Source organism: Micromonas commoda, chromosome 4 (genome assembly GCF_000090985.2).
Source record: "Micromonas commoda chromosome 4, complete sequence".
Lineage (NCBI taxonomy): Eukaryota > Viridiplantae > Chlorophyta > Mamiellophyceae > Mamiellales > Mamiellaceae > Micromonas > Micromonas commoda.
The window spans coordinates 166725-193556 of NC_013041.1; the positions used below are offsets into that span (position 1 = coordinate 166725).

The window sequence follows — 26832 nt, forward strand, 5'->3', positions numbered from 1 at the left end:
ACAACGCGAGATGACGAATAAGAAAGAATACGATGGACGAACGAGCGACGACGTCGCGCCCTCGCCCTCGCCCGCTCTCACGGGAACTTGGTGTGCACCGGCTCGTCGTACCGACCGAACGGTCCGCCCCGCTTCTGAAACAGCGTCACGCTGTTCTGAAACATCTTGTGCGGCTCCAGCAACGAGATCGTCTCAAAGGCTCCGTACGGCGGCGCCGGCTCCGACCTCCCCTTTTCCCGCATGCGCTCGAGCCAACCCCTGGACAGCGCGTTGGTCAGCGTGCTGTGCACCATCACCATGCCACCCTCCGGCCGGACCCTCGGCCACCACGCCTCCATGAACCCCTCCACCCTGTTCGCCGCTCCGAGGTCGATAAACATGAAATCGAATTCGACGCCGGGCGCCAGCGTCGACGGCAAGTCGCCGTCGTACGCGTCCGCCTCGTGAAGCTGCAGCCTGTCGCTCATGCCCAGCGCGGACGCTGATTCCGTCACCACGTGCGCCGTGGTGTGCTCGTGCGCCATGTTGTCGATGCAGTGTAAGACGCCCTCGTTCACCCTCGCGTCCTCCGACCCGGGCGCCGCCGAACCGACCCCCCCCCGGGCCCAACCGCTAAACGACAACGCGGAACTCGAACCGTTTTGAAGCGTTTTGAACGGACCCGAACCGTCACCGCTCTGTCCGAGGAGCCCCTCGTCGTCCAAACTGACCCCGTCGTCCAAACTGCTCTGCCGCGAGACGCGCGACACCCGGCGCGAACCCCCGGGCGACGTCTTCTCCGGCAAGGGATCGCCTCGGTACCTCCCGCCTCCCGATTGCCCCCCGACGAAAAACTCATCCACGCTCCACGGGACGTCGCCGCACTTGCATAAGCCCGCGCCGCGCAGCTCCCTGTACGCGTCGAGCTCCGCGGCGTTGTCCCTCAGCGCCTGCAGTATGAACATGGAGGTGTATCCGGCGCCAACCTCCAGCACCCTTGCGGGTTTGGTGAACCGAACGTAAGAGTACAGCAGCGGACCGAGGTTCTCCGCTCCCATGTGAAGGTCGTACAGCGGCGCGACCGCCCTGAGAAACGCGGGGGAGTAGAATCCACCCCCGGACTTGCTCCGTACGACTTCCTGCGCGATTTTTGTGTCCCTCTCCTTGGCCGCGGCGATCGCCTCCTCGCTCCGCGGCTTGTTCCCGTTCATGTTGGCCTCGACGTTGGCGCGGATGGCCGCGGCGGTGGCCGCCGCCGCCGCGGGATCGCGCCTCGGCCGGTCCGGCGATGCCGCCTTGGCCGTGTCCTCCGTATCGTTGTTCGGCACGAAATCTTTCGCGAAATCGGCCATCCCGTCGAGGGTGTCGAAGTGGAAGAGCTGGTCCGACTCGACCCTCCTGACCCTGGCCACCTCCGATAATGTTTGATCGATGGCCCGGAGGACTTCCTCGGCGATCTCCTTTGCGTGCGAGAAGCCGACGCCCACTTTCTCCACGAGCTTCTCCTCGATGGCGATGGTCGCGGCCGTGACGTCGAGCCTGCGCGGGGGCGCGTCCCCGTCTTGGCTGTCCAGCGACTGCGTCGAGGCGGACCTCGGGAGGAAAAAGTAGGGAGGGAGTCCGTCGCGTGCGCCGGCCTTGTTGGACCCGTCGCTCTCGCGCCGTCCCATCTCCGTCGACTTCTGCTTCAAACCCAGGCTCTCCAGTAGGTCTCCCACGGATACGATCCCCTCGTCGTTGAACATCTCCGTGTACCTGCGGGGACGGGGGCGGGGGAACGGGTACCGTCAGCTCGGCAACCCATCACGGCGGCGGCGGCGGCATGTGATGAGCGAATGTTCTCGAGATACGGCGCCGGACGGGATTCGGCTCGGATTCACGCACCAAGTGTACCCCAGCCGGTCGATTATGCTCTTCACGGACGTCTCCATGGCGGCGGAGACGCCGAAGCGGAGTCTCGAGCCACGCGACGTCCACAGAGGAGTGGTGCCGTGTCGTCTGAACGAAACGGGAGACCCCCACGGACGGGGACGACAATCCGAGTCAGGAGGATAAGGATTTATGCGGACGAAAATCAGTTTACACTTTTTGCACACTGACAACGCGTGTCAATACTCGGTGTTGACAATTATGCGGTCGCATAAATCCTCTGACGACAAAGGATCATGTTGGCGACGAGTACGCCCGAGCTCATCCCGCGAGCCGGAGGTACACCGTGTACACCTCGTCGCGCAGCGAGTACAGCGGCGCGAGCAGCACGCGCGGCATCCACCTCGGATCCGGCCCTCTCCCGACGTGACTCCCGCGCGGCGGCCGCCACGGCAACAAACCCCCGCGCCCCTCCGCCGACTTCCTCCTCCCTCCCTCCTCGCGAACGATCGTCACGCCGCACTCGGCGCCGTCGCCCACCCCGCCGGGCCGCACCAACACCGCGCCGCCCGGCCTGCACAACCCGCACGACCTCGCGCAATGCGCGTGCATGTACCCCTGGTTGGCGAAGCACGCCGCCTGGGACGCCCACGTCGGGCACTTCTCGTGAAGGTCTTTACACGCGCCCGGAGAGTCTAAAGCGGACCCGGCGTCTCGACACAGCGCGTACCCTTTCAGTTCGCCGTCGTTCACGACGACCCGGTGGGTGCCGAGGGTGCCGTCGATCGCCTCCAGTCTCAACGCCAGCGGGCGCGTCGTCGTCGATGAACCGGTGGACGCCTCGAGGACGAGAGACGCGCGACCGTCGCGGACGACGCCGGCTTTTAAAATCAGCCCCGGCGCGGTCGTCGGTTGCAGAGTGAACGCGCCTCCTCGCACGATCCCACCACCTCCGCCTCCTCTTCCTCCTCGCTCGCCGTTGGTCGATGAAACCGCGCACCTCGTCCACGTCACCGCCGGCGCGTCCGCGACGGCGTACGCGCACGATGTTCGATCGCACGTCCTCGGCGCGTAGAAGAAACCGGAACCGCCGGGCTTTGACTCTTCCAGAGTCGGCTCGAGGTCGGGCTCGGCGAACACCGCGGCGGCTCGGGCGTACGGCCCGCCGCGGTTGACACCGCCGCCGCCGCCGTCGGTTGGTGGATCCCCGGGCAACGTCCCGTCGCTTCGGGCAACCACGGCGGCGAGGTACCGCGTCCTATCGCCGCCGCCGGCCATCGCGAACGCGACGCAGTCGCACTCGGTCGGGTCCGGAGTTTCCAGAAGTGACACGTCATCCGACGAAATCTCCGACGCCCCCGCGTGGAACCCGCCGCTGTGTGAGTGTCCCTCGGTTTCTTGCGCCGGTCTCTTCACGCCGAGGTCGGCGATCCACGCGCCCGGACCGAGCGCGGCGAGCACGTACGGTCCCGCGACGATCGCGTGCCTCGCGCCCTTACCGTCCAATCGCTGGTTCGAACCGGTGCCGAACCCGGGGGTTAGGTCGCTGCCGAGCAAGGGTTCGGCGCGGACGACGATAGGGAACGAGGCGCGGAGTAAGTCGGTCTTTCGCCAGACGCGGGTCACGTCGCACCACCCCGAGTCCGAGTCCGAGTCCGAGTCCGAGTCCGAGTCCGAGTCCGAGTCCTCCGAAGACGACGAGTCTCCTCCGTTTTCGCAACGAACGCGTTCGCCGTTGAGCGTGATGCGCGATCCGCCCCCCGCCCACCTCGGGAGCTTGACCCGAATCGACGTCGGCTCATTTCTTCCCTCCGCGTGCACGGTGATCGCGACGGCGGAGGCGAAGAACCCCGCCGTCCCTCGCCGCCGCCGTCCGTCCCTTCCTCCTTCTCGTTGAACGGGTCCGCCGACGTTGAACGGGTCGACAGAGACTCGCGTCGTCACCCCCTTCTCGTCCCACGTCGCGACCGCCGACGTGGTCACGCGCGCGATGTACACCACGTCCGTCGCCGTCGTCGACGATGTATCGTCGCCCGGGACCGTCGCGCCGGCTTCGAGCCGCCAGAACACGCCGTCTTGCAACCTGGCCAGCGCCTCGACGCCGGTGCCGTAGCAGCACCAAAAAGCGGCATCCGGTCGGCCCCAACCGTGACCGCTCCTCCCCTTCGACACCCCGACGCCCAGCGGCGTCGTGTACAGCAGCTCGCCGGGCTTTCGTTGCAGACCGACGGGCCCGTGAAGCGACGCGCGCTCGGAGTAATCGGCCCAGTCCCGCGCCTCCGCCTCCCCGAAACTCGCGACCGCCGCGTTGGCAAGCCTCTCAAAGTTCACCTGCGTGCACGTCTCCTGCGTCTCGGTGGACACGATGATTCGCTCGAGCCGCCCGGGCGCCTGCCACCGCTCGCCGTCGCACGTCCCACCCGTGGCGTACGACCTGGTGTCGCGAAGTAACTCGATGAAGTTGCGAAACGCCCGTCGCGATTCTGTATCGCCGGTGATCTCGTATCGACTGTACGCGCCCATCGCGATGGGCTCGTGGAAGTTGGCGTGCTCGCGTGTCAGCCCGTCCCCCCCCGCGCGCATCCGCCCTAAGAATGTGGGGTGGTCGAACAGTGACGCCAGGGTGACGTAATCCCCGTTCCCCGTCAACTGGTACAGGCGCCACGCCAACTCGTTGAAACCGCCGGATTCCGCGCCGAAAGCCGCTTTCGAGTACTCCAACGCGCCTCCGAACCAGTGCGACGCGCCTCGCTGCTGAATGAGCCCCATCACCCGCGTCAGCACGGCGTTCGCGAGGCCCTTCAGCACGTCCAGGGCTTTGGCGTTCCCGGCGACGACGTGCGCGTCCATCAAACCCTGCCCGATTTTGTGCAAGGTGTAATACGGAGCCCACGCGCCGCCGACGGCGCCCTGACGATCGAGCACCTCCTCCGGAAACGCGCTCACGTACCCTGCGCTCGTCCCACTCGACGCCTGCGCCGTCGCGAGGCCGTCGACGAAACGATCGAGCATCTCGCGCGCGTGACGAGCCGTCGCGACGTCGGACTGGTGCCCGGTGACGTACTCGGGATCGGATAAGTGATCGGACGAGCTCGTTCGATCCGGCGACGTGTTCGGTCGATCCCCGGCGCCCGCCGCCACGAACGCGAGCGCGCTGAGGTAATGGCCCGCGAAGTGCCCTCTCAGCTCGCAATCCGGGGCTTCCCAGCACGCGCCCGGGTGCTCGGCGTAGCTCAAGCCGGATCCGACGTCGCAGTACGGCGCGACCGTCTCCGTCGGATGGCGGTCCGGAATCGTCTCCGGAGGTAACCCGGCGACGACGCGAAAGTTGGCGAGGAGCCGCCGCGGGTCGACGACGGCGGTCAGGTACCGCGCGTTGAGCCTCTGCGCGTCGAGGTGGACCCCGGCGCCGTGGAGGACGTTGGCTGGAGGGACCGCGTCCGGCTGGAGGGAGACGGATGACAGCGGGAATCGTTCCCGCACAGCTGTGCGCGGGCTCGCCGCGAACTCGCCGTTCGCCATCCTCGGGAGATGCGGGTCGAGGTCCCAGCCGTCGATGATCCCGAGCTTGGCGAGCCTGTGCGCGGTCGGGGAAGCGTCGCGCGGGGGACGGCCGGCGAGCACCGCGGGCACGCCGTGGTCGTGGTCGTGGTCGTGGTCGTGGTCGTGGTCGTGGTCGTGGCGCGCGTCGAAAGGATTGTCGAATGGATCGCGGCGTCCTTTGCCGACGTCGACGTCGTCGACGAAGTTGGCGAGTCCCCCCTGGTGTGACCCGTCGTACCCTCCCCCGGCACTCGGCACGCGCGCGTCGTCCACATCTAACAACGGAATCTCCCCGTCTCCCTCTCCCTCGCCGCGGTGCTGCCACCACAGGGGCGCGAGAACGAACGCCGCGCAGACGAGGACGACGCACCCGCGTCTGCGCCGGGTCCCGCGCGCGTGAGACCCGTGCGACCGACCCACCATCGTGGGCGGGCGCCCCCGGACCCTCTCTCCTCGTCCGACGCTCCGCCTGAAAATGAACAAAACCGCCCCAGCCAGCTCGGCCTGCTCGACACCAGACTGAGGAGCTTCCGCCGATCGTCGTCATGGCCGAGAAGTTGCCGATTCCGGAACGGCGGATTTCTTTTTCCCAGATCGCGCTCTGATTGGCTGAAAAAATCCTGGATCTCAGAGAGAGATCCCGCCCGACTCTTGAGTTACAAACAGGCGAGTTCCCCATACAGATATCAGATCCCGATAAATCCAAAGCACCCCAGCGCAGAACCTCGGAACGTGCGCCACTGTACGAAGCGTCCGGCCCGACCGTCGCACGTCGTTACATCCAAAAGTCAAGATGGCTTCCGCTTGCGCCTCCATGGCGGCCGTTCGCCCCACCGTGGTGCGTCTCAACCCCGATAATCCGTCCCGCCGGCCGCCGCGCCGGGCCAATCATCCCCCGGATCCGACTCGAAACATTCACTCGCGAGAGATAAATCCCTACTGCGCCCTCCCATCGCGCCTCCGCTTCGAACGTTCGGAACCCGTCGCTTACCGAAACGTCCCCGCCCGCGGCGCGTACGAACAGGCCCGTAAGGTGTCCCTCCCCAAGTCCCGCAAGGCTGCCGTCGCGCGTCGCGCGTCGGTCCCCGTCCGCGCGGTGGGCATCGAGCAGGAGGTGGCCCTCGACGAGGCTCCCCTCACCCTACTCCGCGAGGGCGGCGAGGACGACGCCTCCTCCATGCGCGCGCGCTTCGAGAAGATGATCCGCGCCGCGCAGGACGAGATCGTCTCCGCCATCGAGGAGCTCGACGGCCAGAAGTTCCAGGAGGACGCGTGGACCCGCCCCGGCGGCGGCGGCGGCATCTCCCGCGTCCTCCAGGATGGCAACGTCTTCGAGAAGGCGGGCGTCAACGTGTCCGTCGTGTACGGCCAGATGCCCCCCGAGGCCTACCGCGCCGCCACCGGCGAGGGTGGCGGCGGCAAGGAGATGATCCCTTTCTTCGCCGCGGGCATCTCCTCCGTCATGCACCCCAAGAACCCCATGGCGCCCACGGTGCACTTCAACTACCGCTACTTCGAGACGGATGCGCCCGAGGGAGCCGAGGGCGCGCCCCGCGCGTGGTGGTTCGGCGGCGGCACCGACCTCACCCCGTCCTACATCTTCAACGACGACGCCGCGCACTTCCACGGCACCCTCAAGGACGTGTGCGACAAGCACGACGAGACCTTTTACCCCCGCTTCAAGGAGTGGGCCGACGACTACTTCATCATCAAGCACCGCATGAACGAGCGCCGCGGCATCGGCGGCGTCTTCTTCGACGACATGAACGATCGCCCCCAGGAGGAGCTTCTCGCGTTCGCCACCGACATGGCCGGTGCCGTCGTCCCCGCCTACGTCCCGCTCGTGGCCAAGCACAAGGATGACGAGTACACCGAGACGGAGAAGGAGTGGCAGCAGATGCGCCGCGGGAGGTACGTCGAGTTTAACCTCGTGTACGATCGCGGCACCACGTTCGGGCTGAGGACCGGCGGACGCATCGAGTCCATCCTCATGTCCCTGCCCCTCACGGCGAGGTGGCAGTACGACATGCAGCCCGAGGAGGGATCCAGGGAGGCTGACGCGCTCGACGCGTTCAGGAACCCGAGGACGTGGGTGGCTTAAATTTGTCGTCGCTCATTGATGTCGTTGATGTTTGAGGAGGATGCGGAGGTGTGAGGGCCCGGGCGATCGCGGCGGCGGAGCGGCGAGCTGATGAAACGAGGAGGATACGTGTATGAACGCGTAGGATTTTTCGCAGCACCCTTAGAGGTGCCGCGACGTACCAAGTTGTATTTCGAGACCGATCAGAGTCAGAAACCCGAGTTGTGCCATCCTGGTCGGCAGGATCCGAGATTCCAACTTCGAAGAGGAAATCGCTGTGTTTTTGGAAATCGCCGAAATATGGAATAACGCCGAAATTTTCGCGCAACCATGCACGAGGTTCGCGTTTGTGATCACAGTTTCCGTTTGGAATCCGCACTGGTCCGTGGTGAGAAATCAACCGATGTTGAATCCAGCAGAAATGTGTTCGTTTGCGCGATCGTTCCAACGTGTATCGAAATACTCGACGGGTGGATCTCCAGTGCGAGAGGCGCTACGAGCGACCTGCCCGCGTTGGAAGGAGGCGCCAAAATGAGCGGCGGACTCCAGATACAGCCCGATGACGAGCTCAAGTTTCGACGTGCGTTCGCAGCCCCCGCGTGCGCGTCACCCGCCCTCCCCCCGCGACCTTTCCGGTCAAAAAAACACGCGATGCTGACGCCTTTCCCCCTCCCCATTTCCATTCCCCCCTCGACGGCGCAGTCGAGCTCAAGAAGCAGATCCCCGCGACGATCCGGCTGTACAACAGTGGCAACGAGGAAATCGCTTTCAAGGTGAAGACCACGGCGCCGAAGAAGTACTGCGTGAAGCCCAACACCGGGTTCGTCAAGAAGGGAGAGACGGTGAACGTGCACGTGATCATGCAGGCGCAGAGGGAGTGGCCCGCGGACATGATGAAGTGCAAGGACAAGTTCCTGGTGCAGTCGTGCCCTAGCGGCGGCAGCACGGAGTTCACCGAGCTCTTCGTTAAGGGTAAGGAGGACATCAAGGAGCAAAAGCTGAAGGTGAGCTACTCGCAGCCGGCGCCGCCGCCGTCGCCGGTGCCCGAGGGTGAGGAGGGGCCGAGCGAGGACGCCACCAAGGCCAAGTCCATGTTCACCGCCGCGGAGACCGCGCCGGTGTCCAACGACGTCGGCTCGCTGCAGCGGGAGCTCGAGCGGTTCCGCGCCAAGAATGAGAGCCTCTCCAAGGACCTCGACATGGCGCTGCAGGGTGGCAAGCGCGAACGGTCCACCGGGTTCACCCTCTTCCACCTCCTCCTGGTGGCAATCGTCGCCTTCTTGGTCGGTCACTACAGCTGAGCGGCGGGGTTCGGATAGGGGGTTGATAGCTGTACTTGATGTTCTTTGTGAAGGTTTTGAACTCTGTAAAGGAAAAATAGGTCAATGCTCGGGCGCGTCTGCGTGTGCGTTGCGTATGTGTATGCTCGATAATACATCCCTTGGCAGGGCCTAATAAGAGACTTTACTTGAAGTCACGCTAGGGGCTCGCCCGGTCCCGATCCGACGTCGCCAGAGGGCTCGCATTCGACGCGAAACGCCCATCCGTTGGCCAACCGCTGGAGGGATTCGTTGCATTCCCGGACAGGCGATTACTTCGCCCAACCCCACGCCGTACTTTACTGGTACAATCCAAAACCGTTATTACCCAATTCCCATTTTTTTTCGCCCTCGGCGTTTCTCATCACAGGTCGGAAAATTGCGCGGCGACGAAGCCCGAGGAGGTCTCGTCCCTGACCTCGGCGAGGTTGCTCAGAATCTCAGAGTTGAGCAGGGCTTCCAACACCTCGTTGCCGTTGACGAACTTATCCTCGTCGTTCCCGCCGAGCGCGCGCGTCTCGTTCGCCATCCTCGCGACGAAGTGCACAAACGAGTTGAAGTTGTCATCCTCGAAGAGCTCCTTCGACAGTCGCAGAAACGTGAAGGAAGCCATCGGCGGGAGGAGCGCACCCTGGCGCCACAGCTCCCGGTCGCTTCCCTCGCCGCGGCAGTTGGTGATGATCTTGTCGTACGCATCCTGATCGAAGCGACACAGCGCGTTTTCTCCCGCAACCTTGACGCCGTACCGAGCGGCGGCGGCTCGAATCTGACGCAACAAACCCTCGGGCCCGCATCGGCTGAAGAAAGGGTGCTCGATGTCCCGCATCTCCGTGCACGTGAAGTTCAGCCTCGCGCCGTGCCTGCCGCAGATCTTGACGATGGGTTCGTACCCGTCGCGTTCCGGGACGTTATCGCCGCTTCGCGTGTTGAAATACCCGGCGGTGAGCTCCGCGGCGTGCGACCGCGAGTTGTACCACCAGTGCACCCCCGCGCACTTGATCGCGATCGTCGGGCAATCCCCGCACTCCTCCTCAAACACCGACCGCGCGCACCGGAGCATGCGATCGCCGTGCTCCACGAGCTCGCCGCTGTACCAGGATAAAAAGAACTGCCCGTACTCGCTGTCCCAGCTCCCGTGCTGCGCTCGAAAGAAACCCGTCTCGTGAGGTAGGTTATTGTACCCACCCGCGTCGTGGGGACCGGCGCCGCCCCACTCGATGTGGCCAGCCTCGGACCCGGCCCTCGCCAGGTTACCCAACGCCCTCTGGTCGTAGCACTGAAACTCGCCAATGCCCGGGAACTGCCACTGCGACGAGTTGGGCGAAATCTTATTCTCCGGGTACGCGGGGTATCGCAGCTCGCCGCACGGGCCGCACCCCACGGAGATTTCCTCGACGACGTCCATCAAGCCCCTCGCCTCGATCTCGTCCCTGAACGACTGCATGAAGTCGCGGTAGGACTCGAGCGGCGTTCGGCCGTCGAGCGTCTTGGCGTTGTCCGCCCAGAGCGAGATGCACTCGGGGTTTCGGTAGCCGTACTGGTCGGTGAAGAACAGATCCGGGTCCTTCTCCGCAGCCTCCAGCACCCACTTGGGCAGCGTGACGCGGAAGTAGTCCCCCACGTTCGCCCCGCACGCGTGGAACGACATCACCGCGTTGAGCTTCAGGTCAGCTTTCTTCACCATGCGGAGGAGCTCGACGTACGCCTTCCAGTCGTACAGCCCCGGCCCCTCGCGCTCGACGATGCCCCACCACACGTCGATCATCACACCCTCCACGCCAATCTTTTTCAGCGTCTGGAGCGACACGTCGAGCGCCTGCACGTGCTGCAGCTGTCCGTCGCGGGAGATGACGTCCAAGGGCAGCATGACGAAGACCGGCGTGGCAGACTTGGCGTAGGAGAAGTCGTGCACGATGGGAAACCCGAGGTCCCCGTCGAGGGCGTCGCTGCTGTACAACACGGCGTCGAGCTCGAGCTTCTCGCCCGCGGTGACGAGCGCCTTGTCCGTGTCCTCCTCTACCTGGCCCTCGGGGGCGGCGATCGCGCCGGTGGACAGCGCGGAGAGGTGACCGTTTCGCGCCATCTTCTGCGCCAGCGCCGGGGAGAGGTAGTCGAGCGGCATGAGCAGGTCGGTGCCCTTCTTGGGGGGCGAGCGCTTGGGGGACTTCGGCAAGTCGGCAGAGTCCACGCCCGCGGCTTCGAGCTCGGCGACGAGGCCCGCCTCCAGCTCACGTTCCGCGTTCATCGCCTCGCGGAGCTCGGCATCCTCGGGGGATTCCTCGGACGTTGAACCCTCCGACTCGTCCTCATCCGAATCGTCCTCGTCGTAGATGTCCTCGCCCCTCCTGCGGCGCGCCCCGGAAGTAAGAGTCTCGCTTCCATCGTCGGAACCCTTCTTCCCGGAACCCTGCTTCTTACCGTGCGTGGGGGTGGACGCGTCTACCTCGAGCCGCCAGCTGTCGTACTCGTCGTCGTCAAAGTCGTCGTCGTCGGGCATCCCGGCGAAGGTGTCGAACGATTCTTCCCCAAACGCCCGTCCTGCGCGCCCGTCAACCTCGTCCCCGTCGTCGTACGAATCGTCGATGTCGTAGTCGTCGTCGTTGAGGTCCACGGTCTGGCCCCTGGCGGCGCCCCTGCGGTTGCGAACGGCGTCGCTCACGGGTCCAGTCTCCGTGCCCTCCACGACCTCGTCGTCGGCGACGAGGTCGGCGGCGTCGGCCGCCGCCGCCTTGCCCGTCTTGCCGCCGGTTCGCTGGTTCGTCGGCGGGCTCGCGCCGTCGACATCGCCGGCGTCCATGCCCTCGTTGCCGACGTCCATGTCGGTGTCCAGGTCCTTGGACGTCGCGGCGCTCGCGATCACGCCGTGTCCGCGCCGCGAGCCGACGCGACCGGCAATTCCAATTCCAATTCCAATTCCGCGCCCGAACCGAAATCCAGGCTGGCACGGGCGATCCTCCGCGCGGGGCGACGCCGCGCGCGCGCCGGGGATGTCGCGCCGGGTTTTCCCAGCTGCGCACCGCGAGGCGCCCGCGGAGTCATCCGCCGTCGCGCGCGGGACGAACCCTCGCGCGTGGGCGCCGAGACCGCGCGCGGGATACCCGGTCGGCCGCGGCACCCGCGTCCCGCGGGCCGCCGGCGCAGGCACCGGTTGCCGCGCGGGTGCGGGCGCGGGTGCCGCGAGGCCCACGGCGCGCGCGCTTCGGTTCCGCGCCCCGTGACTCCTGCGGATGGGTAATGCGAGCGCGAAAAACGTCAGCGTCGGGTCGTCGACGGGCAAGACGGACGCGGGATGCTAGGGGACGCGCGCGGGCGGCCGCCGGCAGCGCCCGCACAGCAGGCGGGCACAGTCCGCGTCAGCTTTGAAGCGTCGGGGCGAGCGGGGGGGTGACGCGGACGAGGAATTCGAGCCGCGCGGGTCGACGCCAGCGCGGGCGGTGGCCGAGCGCCGCGCGCGATCTTTCGATCACGATCGGAGGGAACGATCGGGGAGGACGGAAGGGACGGAGGAGGCCCCGGGAGGGTCGACGCGTCCCGCTTCGCGGAGGGCGGGAGAAACAAAAACGAATGGAGCGGACCCGCACCTCTGTCCCCGCGGGTAACTTCCCGCGCCCCGTCTGGGGCCCGCGTGGGGCTGACACCGACCGCTGGTCGTGGTCAGGCCCGCGTCCACTTGCACGAGAGGGCGCTGCATGACGACCGAGCGCCGCTCCTCTCACACTATCGCCTATGCGCTCGAGACGCGCCCGTTTCCGGCGCCTCGGTGAACGCTAAAAGTTGGACCCGCTTCCCCCGAGGAGCGATTATTTTCGCCCGACGGTCCCGAAAACGCGCCGCCCCGCTGAACTGGGGCCGTCTCCGGACGCCTTATCGGCTCGCTTTCGCCGGAGGAACCTACGCACGTGACGTCTACGCCGCGCGCGCCTCCGTGTGGCGCTCGCGCCGCACCGAACGAGCCGCCATCTTCCCTACCCCTGTCGCTTTTTTCCTCGTTTCACTTTTTCGATCATGCCCATCTTCGCTGGTTCGCAAACCGTGAGTGCGAATGTGCTCTGCGATTCGGCACGGCTCGAAATGGGGGTCACCACGCGTGTGAGCCGCGTTTTGGGTGTTTCAGGCGGCGTATTTCGTGTTTTCGAATGTTGAGGTAAACTATGATCATTTTCATTGGTCGATAGATGTCCAATACATCAGCTCAGCCAATGAAAACACGCAAAAGCTTCCAATCGAAAGGCGGGAAAATTACATCCGAAAATCCGCTTTCGATATCATCGCGACACCCTGCTTTTCACGCCGCACCAAATCGGGCGTCCTGCCTCAATTTTGCGCGGCAGTCACGTCTCCGATGCAACGAAGGGCCGAAAGTGACGTGTCAGGTTCCGAATTCACCGCGGAATCACCCGTCGTCTCCCTAAGATTCCGTACGACCGCGCGTGGGCGGATAGCAATTGCGGGAATGTGCCGAAATTGCATTATGCGGAATAGTCACGACCGCGTTTCCTTTCTCAAATGGGATATGGGAGTGATATGGGCAATCTGTATGCACGGCCAAAGCGAATAGAGAGAAATGTTCGTAAGGTAATTGCCCTGTGGGGCGGAATCGCGTTATGGCCCCGTCGACTCACACGAGGCGGATGTCTTTTTTTGAGTCCGTGGCTCCTTGGAGGGTGACGATGTTACGCGGGGGTTGGGTGATTGGCCGTCGGCGTGAGGGATCGACCCGGACTTCGCGCCGTGTTTGACGGCGGTCCAGGGCGCATCGAGAGCTGAGTTTTTGACGGATCACCCTCGTCTCGCCGTTGAGCCGTCGAAACACATCTCGGAGGCGCGCAACTGGTCGCGTTCGGCCGACGGTTTGGCGAGGGAAAAGATCTCAAGAGGTGCGTAGTCAGCATCTCGCTTTTTACGGGAAAGCGCCCAACCACACGGGCGAGCGCGGGTCGATCGACGGCGTCGGAACGTGAGAGGTTCGGGTTCGCACGCGGTGTATCGACCCTGGGGTTGAATGGCGCGGCTCTCCAGGCGGACCCGCCGGGTCCTGGGCCTCGCCGCGGGCGCCGCCGCGTTGGGGTGGGCCGCGAGGGAGTGCGCATTGCGAAGCGACGGCTGGTTCGTCCGCGCCGACCCGGCACGGGCCGGTCGACGAGGGCGAGGACACCGCGCCGCGGGTCATCAGCGCGCGGATGAAACGAACCGTCCGAGGCTCCTGAGGCTGGAGCGCGAAGTGGTGGACGCGGACGAGACGGGCGACGATCTCGGCCGTCAGCACCATCATCACCATCATCACGGAGGCGACCGCTCCAGGAGCAGCGCGGCGTCGTCCTCCTGCGCGGGGTCTCGCCGCGACTCCTTCGACCACGGCAGCGATGTCGGCGGCGACGACGGCACCAACACCAGCACCAGCGGCCCGTCTTTGAACGACCAGAGCCAGCACGGCAGCGGCGACGCGGCCACCCCAAACTTTTTCGCATCCACCAAGTTCTTCGCCTGCCTGGAGCTGGAGGAGTCGCAGGAGCTCTTCGCGGCGAGCGAGGAGTTCGACGTGCCCCCGAACACGGTGGTGTTCAGACAGGGTGACGATTCGTCTTCGGGGATATACATCGTCGTCCAGGGCAGCCTCGGGGTCTACCTGCAAGAGAACCAGGCCGACGACGGCGACGGCGACGAGGAGGAGTCGACGGGCTCCGACGGAAAGAAGAAGGAGAAGAAGGAGAAGGAACGGAAGGTCCGGGGGACGAAAAAGACAAAGGCGCCGCTCGGTCCCCCGTTCCTCACCAACATACTGAGAGAGGGCGAGTCCGTGGGAGACATCGACGTGCTGGACAACGCGCCCAGGGGGGTCAGCTGCATCACCCAGGACGACGGCGCTCGGCTGGTCAGGGTCAAGCAGGCGACGCTGATGGAGTTCATCCGCGCGCACCCGCACACGCTGGAGACGTACGTGCAGCAGGCGGTGGCGAGGCTGTGGCGCGTGGCGCACTTCGTGCTCGTGGATTTCCTCGGTCTCCCACGGGGTCCGCCCACGGGAGACGCCGTGTCGCTCGAGGAGCCGCGTGCCATCGTCAGGACTCCTCGGCACTCGTCGGGGGGCGTCGAGGGTAACGGCTCCTCCGGGGTTAGTAACGGCTCCTCCGGGGGTAACGGCCGCGCGCCGCCCGCGAGCTTGCTCCTGAGGCACCTGCCCCACATCGTCGCGTGTTGCCCGCGCGTCGAGGTCCCGGACGACGGCGCGATACACCGCGAGGGCGAGCAGGCTGACGACTTTCTCCTGGTGCTCAAGGGAACGTGCCGATCGGACGCGGTGCCGTGGCCGAAAGGGAACGGCGCGCGGGGTCCGCCCGCGCGTGCGCCCGTGCTCATCGGCGCGAGCGCGTTCCTGACGAGGTCCGCGCGGCAGGAGACCCTGAGGGTGTCGCTCGACGACGAGGAGGACGACGAGGAGGACGAGGACAGCGGCGCGGCTGTGGCCGGCGGCGAAATACGACCCGCGAACCCCAAGGCGCCAGCTGTGTCGTCGTCGAGCAACCCTCAGGAGTGCGTGGTTTACTCCATCGGCGCTCTGGAACTCGCGGCGCTGAAGGAACGTTCGCCTGAGGCGTTCATCGCGACGGTGCTCGCGGCGTCGTGCTCCTTGTCCCCGCTCCTGCGCCGGTTCATATCGCTGGGTCTGAACCGGGTCTGGCTCAGCGCCGGCGAGGCCGCGTACCTTCAGGGCGAGGAGGCCACGAGCATGTACGTCCTCATCTCCGGACGCATTCGTCTGCTGCAGAACAGGGAGAAGAACCGGGCGATCGGCGCCGCGAACGACGTTCCGCGAACGACGACGACGACGACGACGAGCAGGCCCGGATTTGGAAGGGGCGGTTTCACCCACGAGGAACGCGGTCGCGGCGAGACCATCGGCGAGGCTCCCCTCCTCGCCGGCGGCCGATACCCGTCCACCGCCATGTGCCTCAGAGACAGCGAGCTGGTGCGAATGTCCCGCGGGGCGCTGACGCTGGTGTGCGCCAGGAACCCCGTCGCCGCGTCGCGTCTTCTCGAGGCGATGGCTCGCAAGCTTCACGCGACGCTGAAAGGCGCGGGCGCCAAGCCGGACATGGTCACCATCTGCCTCGTGCCGGCGACGGGTGCGGCGGACGCCAGGGCGACGGCGACGCTGGCGCGGGACCTGCGCCGCGCGCTGCGGGGATTCGGACCGACGCTGTGGCTCGACGAGGAGGGTGCTCGACAGGTGTTCAACGACGACACCGTGGGTAAGCTGCAGTCGAAGTTTTACAGGTCCAAGATGACGGGGTGGATGGCGCAGCAGGAGGAGAACTACCGGTTCATCCTGCTGCAGGCGGACGCCAGCGCCTCGCCTTGGTCGCAGGTGTGCGTGTCGCAGGCGGATAAGATTTTGGTCGTCGCGAGGGCGTCCAACCCCGATCCCAACCCGCAAGCGCACGAGCAGCGCCTCCTGTGGCGCAGGCGTCGGGGCGCGGCGACGGAGTTGGTGCTCGTCCACGACCCGGGAGAGGCGCCGCGAAACCTGCGACGGTTCCGCACGACGCGCCCCGACGTCGGACGCCACCACCCGCTCCGGCTGGAGGCTGAGGAGGACCTCCAGAGGCTGGCTCGGCACATCGCGGGTCACGCCGTCGGCGTCGTGTTGACCGGCGGCGGCGGGCACGGTTTAGCGCACCTCGGCGCGCTCCGAGCGCTGGAGGACTCGGGGGTGCCGGTGGACTGCGTGGGGGGTACGAGCCAGGGGGCGCTGATGGCGGCGTTGTACGCCAGGCACGCGTCCACGACGCACATGCTCCCGCGCGTCAAGGAGCTCGTCGGCGCGTTGTCGTCCCCGCGGCACCTCCTCACCGACCTGACCCTCCCGGTTCTGTCCATATTCTCCGGCAAGGGCGTGGACAGGATACTTCGAACCGTCCTCGGCGACACCGACATCGAGGACCTCTGGCTCTCGTTCTTCTGCGTCAGCACTAACCTCACGTCCGGCGGACTGAGCACGCACACGTCCGGCACCGTGTGGAGGTACGTTCGCGCGTCGATGACCATCCTCGGGATGTTACCCCCCGTGAGGGACGATCAAACTGGCGATCTCCTCGTGGACGGCGGCTACCTCAACGCGATCCCGGTCGACGTCCTCCGCGAGCGCATGGGGGTGGAGACCGTGGTGGTGGTTGACGTCGAGGATAACGATTACACGGCGTTTCGCAACCTGACCCCGCACGACGGCGGGTTGGGCGGTTGGCGACTCCTGTGGGAGCGGATCAACCCGTTCGGGAGCTGGCTCGGTCGGTGGTTCCTGGGACCGTCCATCGACGAGGCGTCGCCCGCGAGCGGCGGCGGCGGCGGCGGCGGGAGCGGGAGCGGCGGGAATCGAACCGGCGACCGCGCCGTCACCGCCGCCGCTCCCTCCTACGCCTCCCTGCTCAACGCCCTTACCACCGCCGCGTCGTCGCGTCACCTCGCGCAGGCGAGGAAGGAACACGCGGTGAACCTCTACCTCCGACCGCCCGGCGTGAGCGGCTGGGTCGCCCCGCTCACCCCGAATCGCGTCGACGCCCTCGTTCGACGCGCGCACAGGTACGCGTGCGGGGCGATCGCGGATTGGCAGCGCGCGGCGTCCGCGGAGCGGGTCAGGGACGCGAACGCCGCGAGGGCGGAGGCTCGAGACTTGGCAGAGTCGCGAGGCGCGTTTCACCTCGGATCGCCCGTGCGCGCTTCCTCCGCGGGGGACACGGGCGTGACGACCCCGTCTGCGGGGGGGGACAAGGGCGTGACGACCCCGTCCGCGGCGCACGGCGACGACGACGACCTCCTCGCGGCGGCGCGGGGGGGCGCGAGGGGAACGAAGGGGACGAGGGAACCGAACGACGCGTCACCGGGTTCGCTCGGCGACGGCGCCGGACGGCTCCGGACGACTTCGGAAGGGCTCTCGGTGCACGTCGGAGCCGGCGGGGGCGCCGCGCGATCGCCGCGGACGTCGCAGGGGCACCAGACGCCCCGAAGGATCAGCGCGACGCTCCCGCCCCAGCCCCCCGGGCACCAGGGCTTGCCCCCGAGGGAGTCCGGGAGGGACTGGTCCGAGTCGGGAAGGGACGACGGCGGCCGGTCGCGATGCTCCCTGTCCAGCAGCAGCTACGACACCGCGGGGTCCACGCACGTCTTCGGGAGCGTCGGCTCGTCCTTCGCGTCCATCGACCACCACCACGACGCGGCGTCCGAGCCCCGAACGACGACGACGACCGTTACAAAAGCCGTTACGAAGACGTCCGACGACCCGAGCGGGGGGAGAAATCCGTCGTCGTCGAGGCTGGGCGGGGGACTGGACGGGTCGGGGTCGGCGCTCGCCGCGCTTCAGGACGCGATCGCGAGCGGCGTGATCGACCCGCCGGCGGCGACAACAACGAGCCGGCCGCGTCGCAGGAGCGAGCCGGAGCCGATGCACCTGCAGTCGCTCCTCTTCTCCACGATGCACCCGAAGGACGCCGACGACGACGCCGAGGAGAAACCCGAGCCCAAGCGGCGCTCAGTCGACGAGCAGGAGTTTGCCGATCGCATGGGCATCCCACCCGCGTCGAACCCGGGGGCAACGACCGTGACGCGGCAAAAGACTTCGCGCGGTCTGCCGGTGATGACGCAGCTGGTGGACAGGCGAGCGCTCGCGGGCGAGACTCGTTGGGGCGAATGGCTCAGTCGAGATAAATCGCCGGGCGCGGGCGCGTTTGACTCGTTCCCGGATGAGCTGCCCAGCGCGTCGCCCCGGGGCAGCGGGGAGTGGCGGAGAAGGCGGAGTTTCAGCGCGGGGGATATGGAGCTGAGGGCGGCGGCGATGGCGGCGGTCAAGTCGGTTCGCGAGGACCAGGCGAGGTCGCGGGTGGGTTCGCCGGTGGCGTAAGTGTTAGACGGAGTATGAGTAGTGCGTGCGAAACGTTGGCGACGGCACTGTTCAGGTGGTGGTTTGGCTCAATTTTCGTGAACGCGCCGGAGGTCCAGTTTTTGGTTCGTCGAACCGAGGGCCCGTACAATCTCGAAGCTCAATTCAGCTCAATTCGAGGCTGAAATTCAGCCGAAAACGCCGGTCTCGGAAAAGTCTGGCTCGGAACGAACGCCAATGGATAGAGAGAGCACCGCCGCCTCCCGATGCGGTCCTCACATCCACCGCCGCAGGTGCCTTCTCTGGACACCTCAAAACCTCCTAAAATGGCCTCTTTCGCCGCCTCCGTCGCCAACGCGGCCGTCTTCCGCCCCGCGGTCGTCCGCAGGTGAGCGCCCGCCCTCCCCGCGCGTCTCCCCGCCCCCGTCCCTTTCAAGCCGGCGACGTCATCGTAACGTCGCGCGGAGCTTGCCGTGAAAACAGACGCTGAAGATCCCCCCGGTTCCCCGACGACAGGGCCACCCCCGCGTCCCGCGGTGTCCTCACCGTCCGCGCGGGTACCATCTCCACCAACGACTTCAAGGTGGGCGTCAACATCGAGGTGTCCTCCGCGCCCTGGAAGGTCGTCGAGTTCATGCACGTCAAGCCCGGCAAGGGCAGCGCGTTCGTCCGCTCCAAGATCAAGAACTACATCACCAAGTCCACCCAGGAGATGACCTTCCGCGCGGGCGAGAAGCTCCAGACCGCGGACGTTGAGAAGCGCAAGATGCAGTACACGTACATGGACGGCGATCAGTACGTTTTCATGGACATGGAGACCTACGAGGAGACCCGCATCAACGACGACGACTTCTCCAAGTTTCTCCTCGAGGGCCAGACGTGCGACGTGCTCTCGTGGAACGGCAAGGTCATCGGCGTGGACCTCCCGCTCACCGTGGACCTGGAGGTGACCATGACGGATCCGGGGATCAAGGGCAACACCGCGTCCGGCGGCGATAAGCCCGCCACCGTGGAGACCGGCGCCGTGGTCACCGTGCCCCTCTTCATCCAGATTGGCGAGAAGATCAAGGTCGACACCACCACTGGCAAGTACCTTTCCCGCGTCAAGGAGGAGAAGTAAGCGCTTCGCACGTGTTGTTAACTAAGTAGCCGCGCAGCGCGCGCGATTGCAGGCATAATATTTTTTCATTCGCACCCGACTCCTCGTCTCCCGCCACGGACTAGAACACAACCAAAAGCGAAGATACCCAAGAGGATGATGTGCCGAGAAAGAACGCCAGACGGTCGGGGCGCGCCGTCGGGGCGACGATGGGGTCGCGCAAGACGGCGGATTTCTTCGCGCGGGAGGCGAAGAAGCTCGGGTACGCCGCGAGGTCCGCGCTGAAGCTGAAGGAGATCCAGGACCGCTTCGGGGTGATGCGCCCGGGGGACGCGGTTCTCGACCTGGGATGCCATCCCGGCGCGTGGACCCAGGTGGCGTCCGAGCGGGGCGCCGGCTCGGTCGTCGGGGTAGACCTGACGACGACGCGTTCGGACGCGTTGGGTCCCCGCGTGGATCCGCGCCGAACGACGCTGACGGTGGCCGACGTCTTCGACCTCGACCCGCCCGCGCTTCGAGCGTTGTGCGGGTCGGGCGGGGCGTCGCCGGCGTCGCGTTCGCGACCGTTCGCCGCGGTGCTCAGCGACATGGCGCCGTCCACCAGCGGCGACGGCGTGAAGGACGCGGCGCTCTCTTACGAGCTCGCGGAGCAGGCGGTGCGGCTGGCGCTCGGCGCGCGCGCGCTCGCCGTGCTGGACGGAGACGACGACGACGACGACCGGGAAGGCGATCGGGACGGGGACGGCCATCTGGAGCACGATCCCGGGGTGCTTCGTAAGGGCGGATCCCTCGTGGTGAAACTCCTGGAGGGACCGGGCGGCGGGCGCGACGACCTTCAGCGGGTGTGCAAACCGCAGTTCGAGTCGGTGAAGTGGTTCAGGCCGAGGGCGACGCGACGGGAATCGCGAGAGGTGTTCCTCGTCGCCAAGCGCAGACGAGGATTCGCGTCGACGGCGTTCGATGACTCAACCCCTCATCAGGAGTTATCCAACGACGACTCGAACGACGAACGAGGGCGCGCGCACACACAGAGGGTGTCGAAGATACTCTCGCTGCGCGAGCTTTGCAGTCGCCGCGAGGCGGAGGCGCTCATCTCCGACGGCGTCGTCGGCGTCGTCGAGGCGGATGGCGGCGGGGGCGGTGACTCACCGGGCGGTGACTCACCGGGCGGCGTCGTCGTCGGCGCCGGCGGCCGCGCCGAGCTCGACGCGCGGATCGACGTCAGGGCGACGCACACCAATCGCCGCCTCAACGTTCGTCAATCGCGTATTGGGGGCGCCGCGGTGGCGCTGAACAAACCCGCGGGGTACGTCAGCAACCTTCCCGGTCCAATGGAGACGGAGGCCATCGCGCTTCTCGGCTTGGGAACAGGGAGAGAATCGGAGAGTCGGGGCGGCGGCGAGTTGAGCGTCTGCGGGCGCCTGGATAAGAGCTCTCGAGGCTTACTCGTCCTCACCGGGGACGGGACCTTGACCAGGGCTTTGGTCGCGGGCGGCGGGACGGCCGTTCCGAAGACGTATTTGGTCGAGACGGACCGCGTCGCGACGGATGAAGACGTCCGCGCTCTCAACGGTCCGACGTTGTTCGGACCACACGACGAGGCGCCGCTTCGGCCGATGCGCGTCAGGCGACTCGCGCCGACTCTGCTGGAGTTTGTCCTGAGAGAGGGCAAGAACAGGCAGGTTCGACGCGTCTGCGAAGGAGTGGGGCTGAGCGTCGTCGACCTGCTGAGAGTCAGGTTGGGGAGGAGCGATTTAGGAAGTCTGCCCGAGGGCTCCTGGCGAACGATGTCGAAAATCGAGAGCGACGAGCTCAGAGCGTTGAGGTTAGGTCGATAGTGTTTTTAGACGATGAAAGCTAGCTACGTCGGAACACGTCATCGATCGGTGCGGGTCATGCTCGCGATCGCGGACACCCCGGACGCGATCTTACCCACGTGCGACGCCACCCACGAGAGCATGATTCCGAGCAGACCCAGAAAGACCCCGGCGGTGAGTATCCACTCGAGGCGGTTCTCCGGCGCCGTCGTGAGCGCGCGAAACATCCACGTCCCCAGCGACTCATCCTTCCGTGTCGTCGCAGTCTCGGCGTCGGAGGTGCCGGTTCCCTCTACGTCGCCGCCGCACGTCTCTCCCTTCGGCGCGCCGCACGTGGAACACGCGGCGTCGTTTCCCTTTTCGTTTGCGCCTTCCTCTTTCCGCTTCCGCGTCTTTAAGTCCCACGCCTCCGCCGCGGGTGACGAATACTTGGGCGCGGGCGGCGCCTCGGGTCTCGGTGCGGTCCTATCGTGCACCTCGATGACCTCCCCGGTGACGTGCCACCTGTGCGCGTCGATTATTCTAACCTCGGCCGACTTACCCATCAGCCTCGCCCTGTTTGCCTCGCCGCCGGGTAACAGAACCTGCACGTAGGATTTAGTGTGCCCCACCAACGACACCTTGTCCTTGGCCACGTCCGTGACCCACACCCTCTGAGTGGTCCCGACGAGCGCATCGTGCGGCCTGTAGCTCTCTATGTACGCCGTGAGCTCGCGCGACCGCCGCTTCACCTCCTTCGTGTCCACCCGCTTCATCCGCGCCGCCGGAGTCCCGGGCCGAGGATAAAACTGGCTCAGGTGCAGCTCGACGAACTCGTACTTGCGGCACAGCGCCATCGTCTTCTCCCAGTCCTCGGACGTCTCGCCAGGGAACCCGCATATGATGTCCGTGGCGATGGTTATCCCGGGAACCTTCGCGAGGAGCGTGTCGGCGACTTTTTCAAACTCGGCGACAACGTACTCGCGCTTCATTCGGTCCAGCACCGCGTCCGAGCCCGCCTGCACGGGAATGTGCAAAAACGCGTAGACGCTTGGGTGGTGCATAGCCTCCGCGACGGCGTCCAAGTGCGCGAGGATGTACGGCGGGTTGGTCATGCCCAGACGCAGCATGCAGCTGCCGTCGGTGGGGAGCACGGCGGTGAGATCTCTGAGCAGTCGGGTGATGTCCGTGCCGAGGTCGATGCCGTACGCGCCGGTGTCCTCCGAGGACAGCCAGATCTCCGTGACGCCCTCCGCGATCGCGGTCTGCACGCGCTGTACGAGCGCCTCGGGCGAGTAGCTCCCCAGCTCGCCCCTCGCGTGCTTGGTCTTGCAGTAGGTGCACTGCCCGAGGCACCCGGTGGAGAGGGGCAAAATCTCGACGTGCTCGTTCCTGCGCACCTTGGGCAGGTCGAGCGACGGCAGGGGTTTCTTCTCCAGCAACCGCACGGCGTCGCCCGCGAGCGTGCGCTCCACAACATCCACGATGCGATCGATCTGAGTCACGCCGATGAGGGATAAGTCCTCGAGCTCCTTCGCCTTCTTGTCGCCCTGGGGGACGCATCCGGCGATGACCAACTTCTTTCCCTGCGCCTTTCCCTTGGTGATGACGGTGTTCATCGCGCTCTGGCTCGGATTCTTCACGGTGCACGTGTTCACCACCCACACATCCGCGTCGTCCGGGTCGGTGACGAGGTCGTAGCCGTACGCGCCGAGCTGCCCGGCCATGAACTCGGAGTCCGAGTGGTTGTGCGAGCATCCGAACGTCTTGACGTGCACCTTGGCGACGCCCGGCACCGCGCTCGCGCCCGCGGGTTTGGAGGACCCGAGGATCTCCGGGACGTCGTCGCCCTCCTCGTCGTTATCGTCATCGCTCTGGGCGCCGCGTCCGTCCGAGTCGTTCGCCCGCGACCTGTGCCCGACGCCGTCGGTGTTGGCGCCGCCGCCGCCCACCGCCGCTCGCGACGCCGATCGCTTGGCTCGAAGCGTGACGACCGGGGGCAGGTCGCGGGTGACCCGCACGCCGTCCGCGGTCTCCGCGCCGCCCAGGTCCTCGAGATCCTCGATATCATCCTCCACGACCGGCGCGATCGATGTCGACGCCGCTGTCATCGCGTGGCTGCCACACACCGCCGCAGCCGCGAGGTCAACTGGTGGGGTTGGGGAAAATCAGCCCCTCCCGCGAGCGCTGGCCACGGCTTCCGTCGAGCCGAGAGCCAGGCGTGAAGAAAAGCACGGTCGAGCAATTTTGGTTTCAAAGAGGGTTTCAAAGCGATTCTCGTTGACACGCTTTCGCTCGCTGCCGTCATAGGTTCCCGGGCCTTTGGGGCTTTCGACAGATTTCATGCAGATACCCGCAAGATACCCCCTTCAGATTTTATTCGATATTTTAGGGGTTATTCGGTACCACTTTCCCCGGCATTTGCCAATTTTTTCGTGACTGCCACGCTGGAGAGGTCGTTTGCCAAATGGCGGTTCGAGACAAAATTGCTGGAAACTCCCTCCACATCCACCGTAGATAGTTTTGTCGATATTTTTTGCGAACTTTTTCACAGCTCCAATCGGAACTCAAAATAGACCGTCGATTTGGTCCCGAGCAAAAAAACTTTATTGGCTTCGATCCGAAACTGAGGGCTCACAGCGCTCGAAGGGACATGCTGGGCAGGAATCAGCGAAATCGTATGGGCAAATTAGCCCAAAAACAAAAAAAACCCACCAACAGTCGCGTTTTTAAAAATGGCAAATGACGCAATATTATTGGCCGATGACGTGTTCTGAAGTGGAATTAGCCAATCAAATCACTCTGAAGTCTCCCGCACCATTTTCGCAGTTGCAACTAACCAGCCCGGCCGCAACTAACAAAATGAAATCTTTGCGCAAGATCCCCCGAAAATTTTCCTGCCACCAGAGGCGACCACGTCGACATTTATGTACGCGTTCATGGCGAGATACGACCCTTGGATCTTTGCAGCTGACTCAGGGTCCCGCTTCGAGCGTGACAAATACAGACTAAGCTGCATACGAATTCGGGCCTGAGGCTTCAAATAGAAGCTCCCAACAACCCCCTCGGCATAATCGCACTCGACCGACAGCCCCGCGCTGCACCGTCAACACGAACTTCGAAGTGAACGAGTGCGACAGCACGGCTCTTGGGACATCCCCGAATCCATCTCTCGCGTTCAGACACACGCGCGACACCAGGTACGCATCCACGGCGCGCTTTTCGAGATCCGGCTCCTTCGGGTTTTCCTCGGGTTCTTCTTTTTGCCGTGAAAGAACGGAGTGCCGGGCACGCGCGCGTACGGTTGCGCGCGCCGAACCCGCGCCTCGCTTTCCGGTGATCGGGTTTCTGCCGAGTGTTGATACGGATCTGGCGCGGTCAGGCCGCGGTTTACGCCGCGCGCAGCTCCACGGTGCCGCTCTTTCCGACCACATGTACCGAGGATTTTCTTTCGCCCGTTCCTACGTGGGAACGGAAATACCTGTGTCGAAAGACCGTCTCGGCACCCCTCCCGCCTGTTGTTCGCCCCCGCGCGCACACGTTTGGGCGCGTAAACCCGGTTGAAGACGCGCGACTGACGCGCCAATCACCCCACCACAGATCATGACGACGATGGATCCGTTCCCCAACTTCTCCCTCGACGGCCTCGGCCTCGAGCTCGGCCGGTGCGTCCTGTCACAAATTCCCCCCCCAATCGAGCTCTGTGAACCGTCCGTGGGGTGTTCGCTTTCTTCTCGGAGCGCGTGAAGAGCCCCGTCCCCCCGCGACCCCGCCGCGCCGCGCGCGCACGATCTAAACCGCGATCGCGCGCTGACCCGAACATCCCCTCCGTCTCCTCCCTCCGCAGCGGCTCCATGGGCGGAATCGACAGCGTCATCCCTTACGAGCACTGGACGTGCGTGCCCCCCTCCCCCCCCAAGAACCTCGCAATTTCCTCGGTCCCGGCAACCGGCGCTGGTTTCTCTTTCTCCCGTGAGATTTTCCAACTGACCCGCGGCGACCCCTTGCTCCCATCCATCAGCGTCGACGAGGACAAGCACTTCGAGACGTCCCTCGCTCAGATTGGCGATCTCGACAGCGACGACATGTGGGGCCAGTTCAGCGCCCACATCCCCGGCAAGTCCATGGTTGGCCTCAAGCGCCGATTCAACCTCCTCCAGGTGAGATTCAATTCATTCAACCCTAAGCGTCTGAGACGGTTTTCGCCGCGACGGTCGCTCCGAAACGCACGTTCACCCTAACCCTGACCCGCCCCCTTCCTCTCCCTCGACGTAAACAGGAGGACATCAAGAACATCGAGTCCGGCCGCGTGCCCCTCCCGCACTACGAGAACCACGACGGCGTGCTCAACACCGAGGGCGTCGTCGCGCCCGCCAAGGTTGACACCGCGCCCGTCGCGCCCGCGCCCGCGACGCAGACCAACTCCGGCGGGTCCAACGGCAGCAAGTCCTCGTCCAAGAAGAAGGGCGGCAAGGCTCCCGCCGCGAAGACCTCCGATCAGGAGCGTCGCAAGGGCATCCCCTGGACCGAGGAGGAGCACCGCCTCTTCCTCCTCGGCCTCGCCAAGTTTGGGAAGGGCGACTGGCGATCCATCAGCCGCAACTTTGTCATCTCCAGGACCCCCACGCAGGTTGCGTCCCACGCGCAGAAGTACTTCATCAGACTCAACTCCCTGAACAAGAAGGACAAGAGGCGCAGCTCCATCCACGACATAACCTCCGTCAACGGCGCGGGCGACTCGGCGCCCAACTCGTCCCAAAACGGCCAGCCCATGCCCACCATGGTCCCCATGCAGCCGATGGCGTCCGGTCCGATGTCGGGCAACGGGTACTACGGCGCTCCGATGGGTAACTCCATGGGGTACATGCAGACCCCGGGCATGCAGACCATGTACGTGCAGCAGCCCATGTAATTGACCATGGGGACGCTGTGCTTCGCTACGCCGCCGCTGCGCCGGGGAGGGTTGGGGGGAAGTGTACCATCGAGGGAGTGAGGGAGGAGGTTGGGACTGGAAAACGGTTGGAGTGACAAGGCGACGGGATGCAATTCGCCCGTACTGAGGAGGTTACACACATCGACGCGCGACACATTAGTCCGACGCGTCGTGAGGCGCACTGCATTAAGTGCGACTCTCGGGGATTTTTTTTGGGGAGAAGGGAACTCGCTACCTAAAGCGACAAGGAGACAACGACGACGCGAACGAACCGACCAAGATGAGTCGGAAATAAACATATTGTAGCATCAGAACGCGTCTGTAACTGATTAGAGTCTTCTTA

General features: G+C 65.4%; 10 protein-coding genes across 10 annotated transcripts; 6 read left to right on the forward strand and 4 right to left on the reverse strand.

Annotated features, from left to right (window-relative positions):
* Positions 1 to 77: 77 nt before the first annotated feature.
* Positions 78 to 1910, reverse strand: MICPUN_57549 (predicted protein; the record flags this gene model as incomplete). The annotated part of the gene is made up of 2 exons (XM_002501564.1): positions 78 to 1734; positions 1864 to 1910. The coding sequence occupies 2 exons, from the start codon at positions 1908 to 1910 to the stop codon at positions 78 to 80; spliced, it is 1704 nt and encodes a 567-aa protein (XP_002501610.1).
* A 259-nt stretch (positions 1911 to 2169) lies between these two features.
* MICPUN_57550 (predicted protein) lies at positions 2170 to 5814 on the reverse strand (the record flags this gene model as incomplete). The annotated part of the gene is made up of 1 exon (XM_002501565.1): positions 2170 to 5814. One exon carries the CDS (start codon positions 5812 to 5814, stop codon positions 2170 to 2172), a length of 3645 nt encoding a protein of 1214 aa, XP_002501611.1.
* Positions 5815 to 6139: 325 nt separating this feature from the next.
* On the forward strand, positions 6140 to 7689 carry HEMF (coproporphyrinogen III oxidase chloroplast precursor). Its single transcript, XM_002501187.1, has 2 exons — positions 6140 to 6229; positions 6416 to 7689. The coding sequence occupies exons 1-2, from the start codon at positions 6185 to 6187 to the stop codon at positions 7490 to 7492; spliced, it is 1122 nt and encodes a 373-aa protein (XP_002501233.1). The 5' UTR covers positions 6140 to 6184; the 3' UTR covers positions 7493 to 7689.
* A 268-nt stretch (positions 7690 to 7957) lies between these two features.
* Positions 7958 to 8861, forward strand: MICPUN_105388 (predicted protein). Its single transcript, XM_002501188.1, has 2 exons — positions 7958 to 8051; positions 8174 to 8861. Exons 1-2 carry the CDS (start codon positions 8003 to 8005, stop codon positions 8770 to 8772), a joined length of 648 nt encoding a protein of 215 aa, XP_002501234.1. The 5' UTR covers positions 7958 to 8002; the 3' UTR covers positions 8773 to 8861.
* A 22-nt stretch (positions 8862 to 8883) lies between these two features.
* On the reverse strand, positions 8884 to 10492 carry BAM1 (glycoside hydrolase family 14 protein). Its single transcript, XM_002501566.1, has one exon. It carries the CDS (start codon positions 10472 to 10474, stop codon positions 9155 to 9157), a length of 1320 nt encoding a protein of 439 aa, XP_002501612.1. The 5' UTR covers positions 10475 to 10492; the 3' UTR covers positions 8884 to 9154.
* Positions 10493 to 13792: 3300 nt separating this feature from the next.
* On the forward strand, positions 13793 to 18682 carry MICPUN_57554 (predicted protein; the record flags this gene model as incomplete). Its single annotated transcript, XM_002501189.1, has 1 exon — positions 13793 to 18682. One exon carries the CDS (start codon positions 13793 to 13795, stop codon positions 18680 to 18682), a length of 4890 nt encoding a protein of 1629 aa, XP_002501235.1.
* A 541-nt stretch (positions 18683 to 19223) lies between these two features.
* On the forward strand, positions 19224 to 19781 carry MICPUN_81124 (predicted protein; the record flags this gene model as incomplete). Its single annotated transcript, XM_002501190.1, has 1 exon — positions 19224 to 19781. A coding segment is annotated over one exon (558 nt), but the record flags the coding sequence as incomplete, so codon positions are not given.
* Positions 19782 to 19969: 188 nt separating this feature from the next.
* MICPUN_80991 (predicted protein) lies at positions 19970 to 20683 on the forward strand (the record flags this gene model as incomplete). The annotated part of the gene is made up of 1 exon (XM_002501191.1): positions 19970 to 20683. A coding segment is annotated over one exon (714 nt), but the record flags the coding sequence as incomplete, so codon positions are not given.
* Positions 20684 to 22053: 1370 nt separating this feature from the next.
* MICPUN_67233 (predicted protein) lies at positions 22054 to 23358 on the reverse strand (the record flags this gene model as incomplete). Its single annotated transcript, XM_002501567.1, has 1 exon — positions 22054 to 23358. A coding segment is annotated over one exon (1305 nt), but the record flags the coding sequence as incomplete, so codon positions are not given.
* A 1279-nt stretch (positions 23359 to 24637) lies between these two features.
* On the forward strand, positions 24638 to 26831 carry MICPUN_105391 (predicted protein). The gene is made up of 5 exons (XM_002501192.1): positions 24638 to 24756; positions 25157 to 25221; positions 25404 to 25451; positions 25578 to 25716; positions 25836 to 26831. The coding sequence occupies exons 2-5, from the start codon at positions 25160 to 25162 to the stop codon at positions 26466 to 26468; spliced, it is 882 nt and encodes a 293-aa protein (XP_002501238.1). The 5' UTR covers positions 24638 to 24756; positions 25157 to 25159; the 3' UTR covers positions 26469 to 26831.
* Position 26832: the final 1 nt, after the last annotated feature.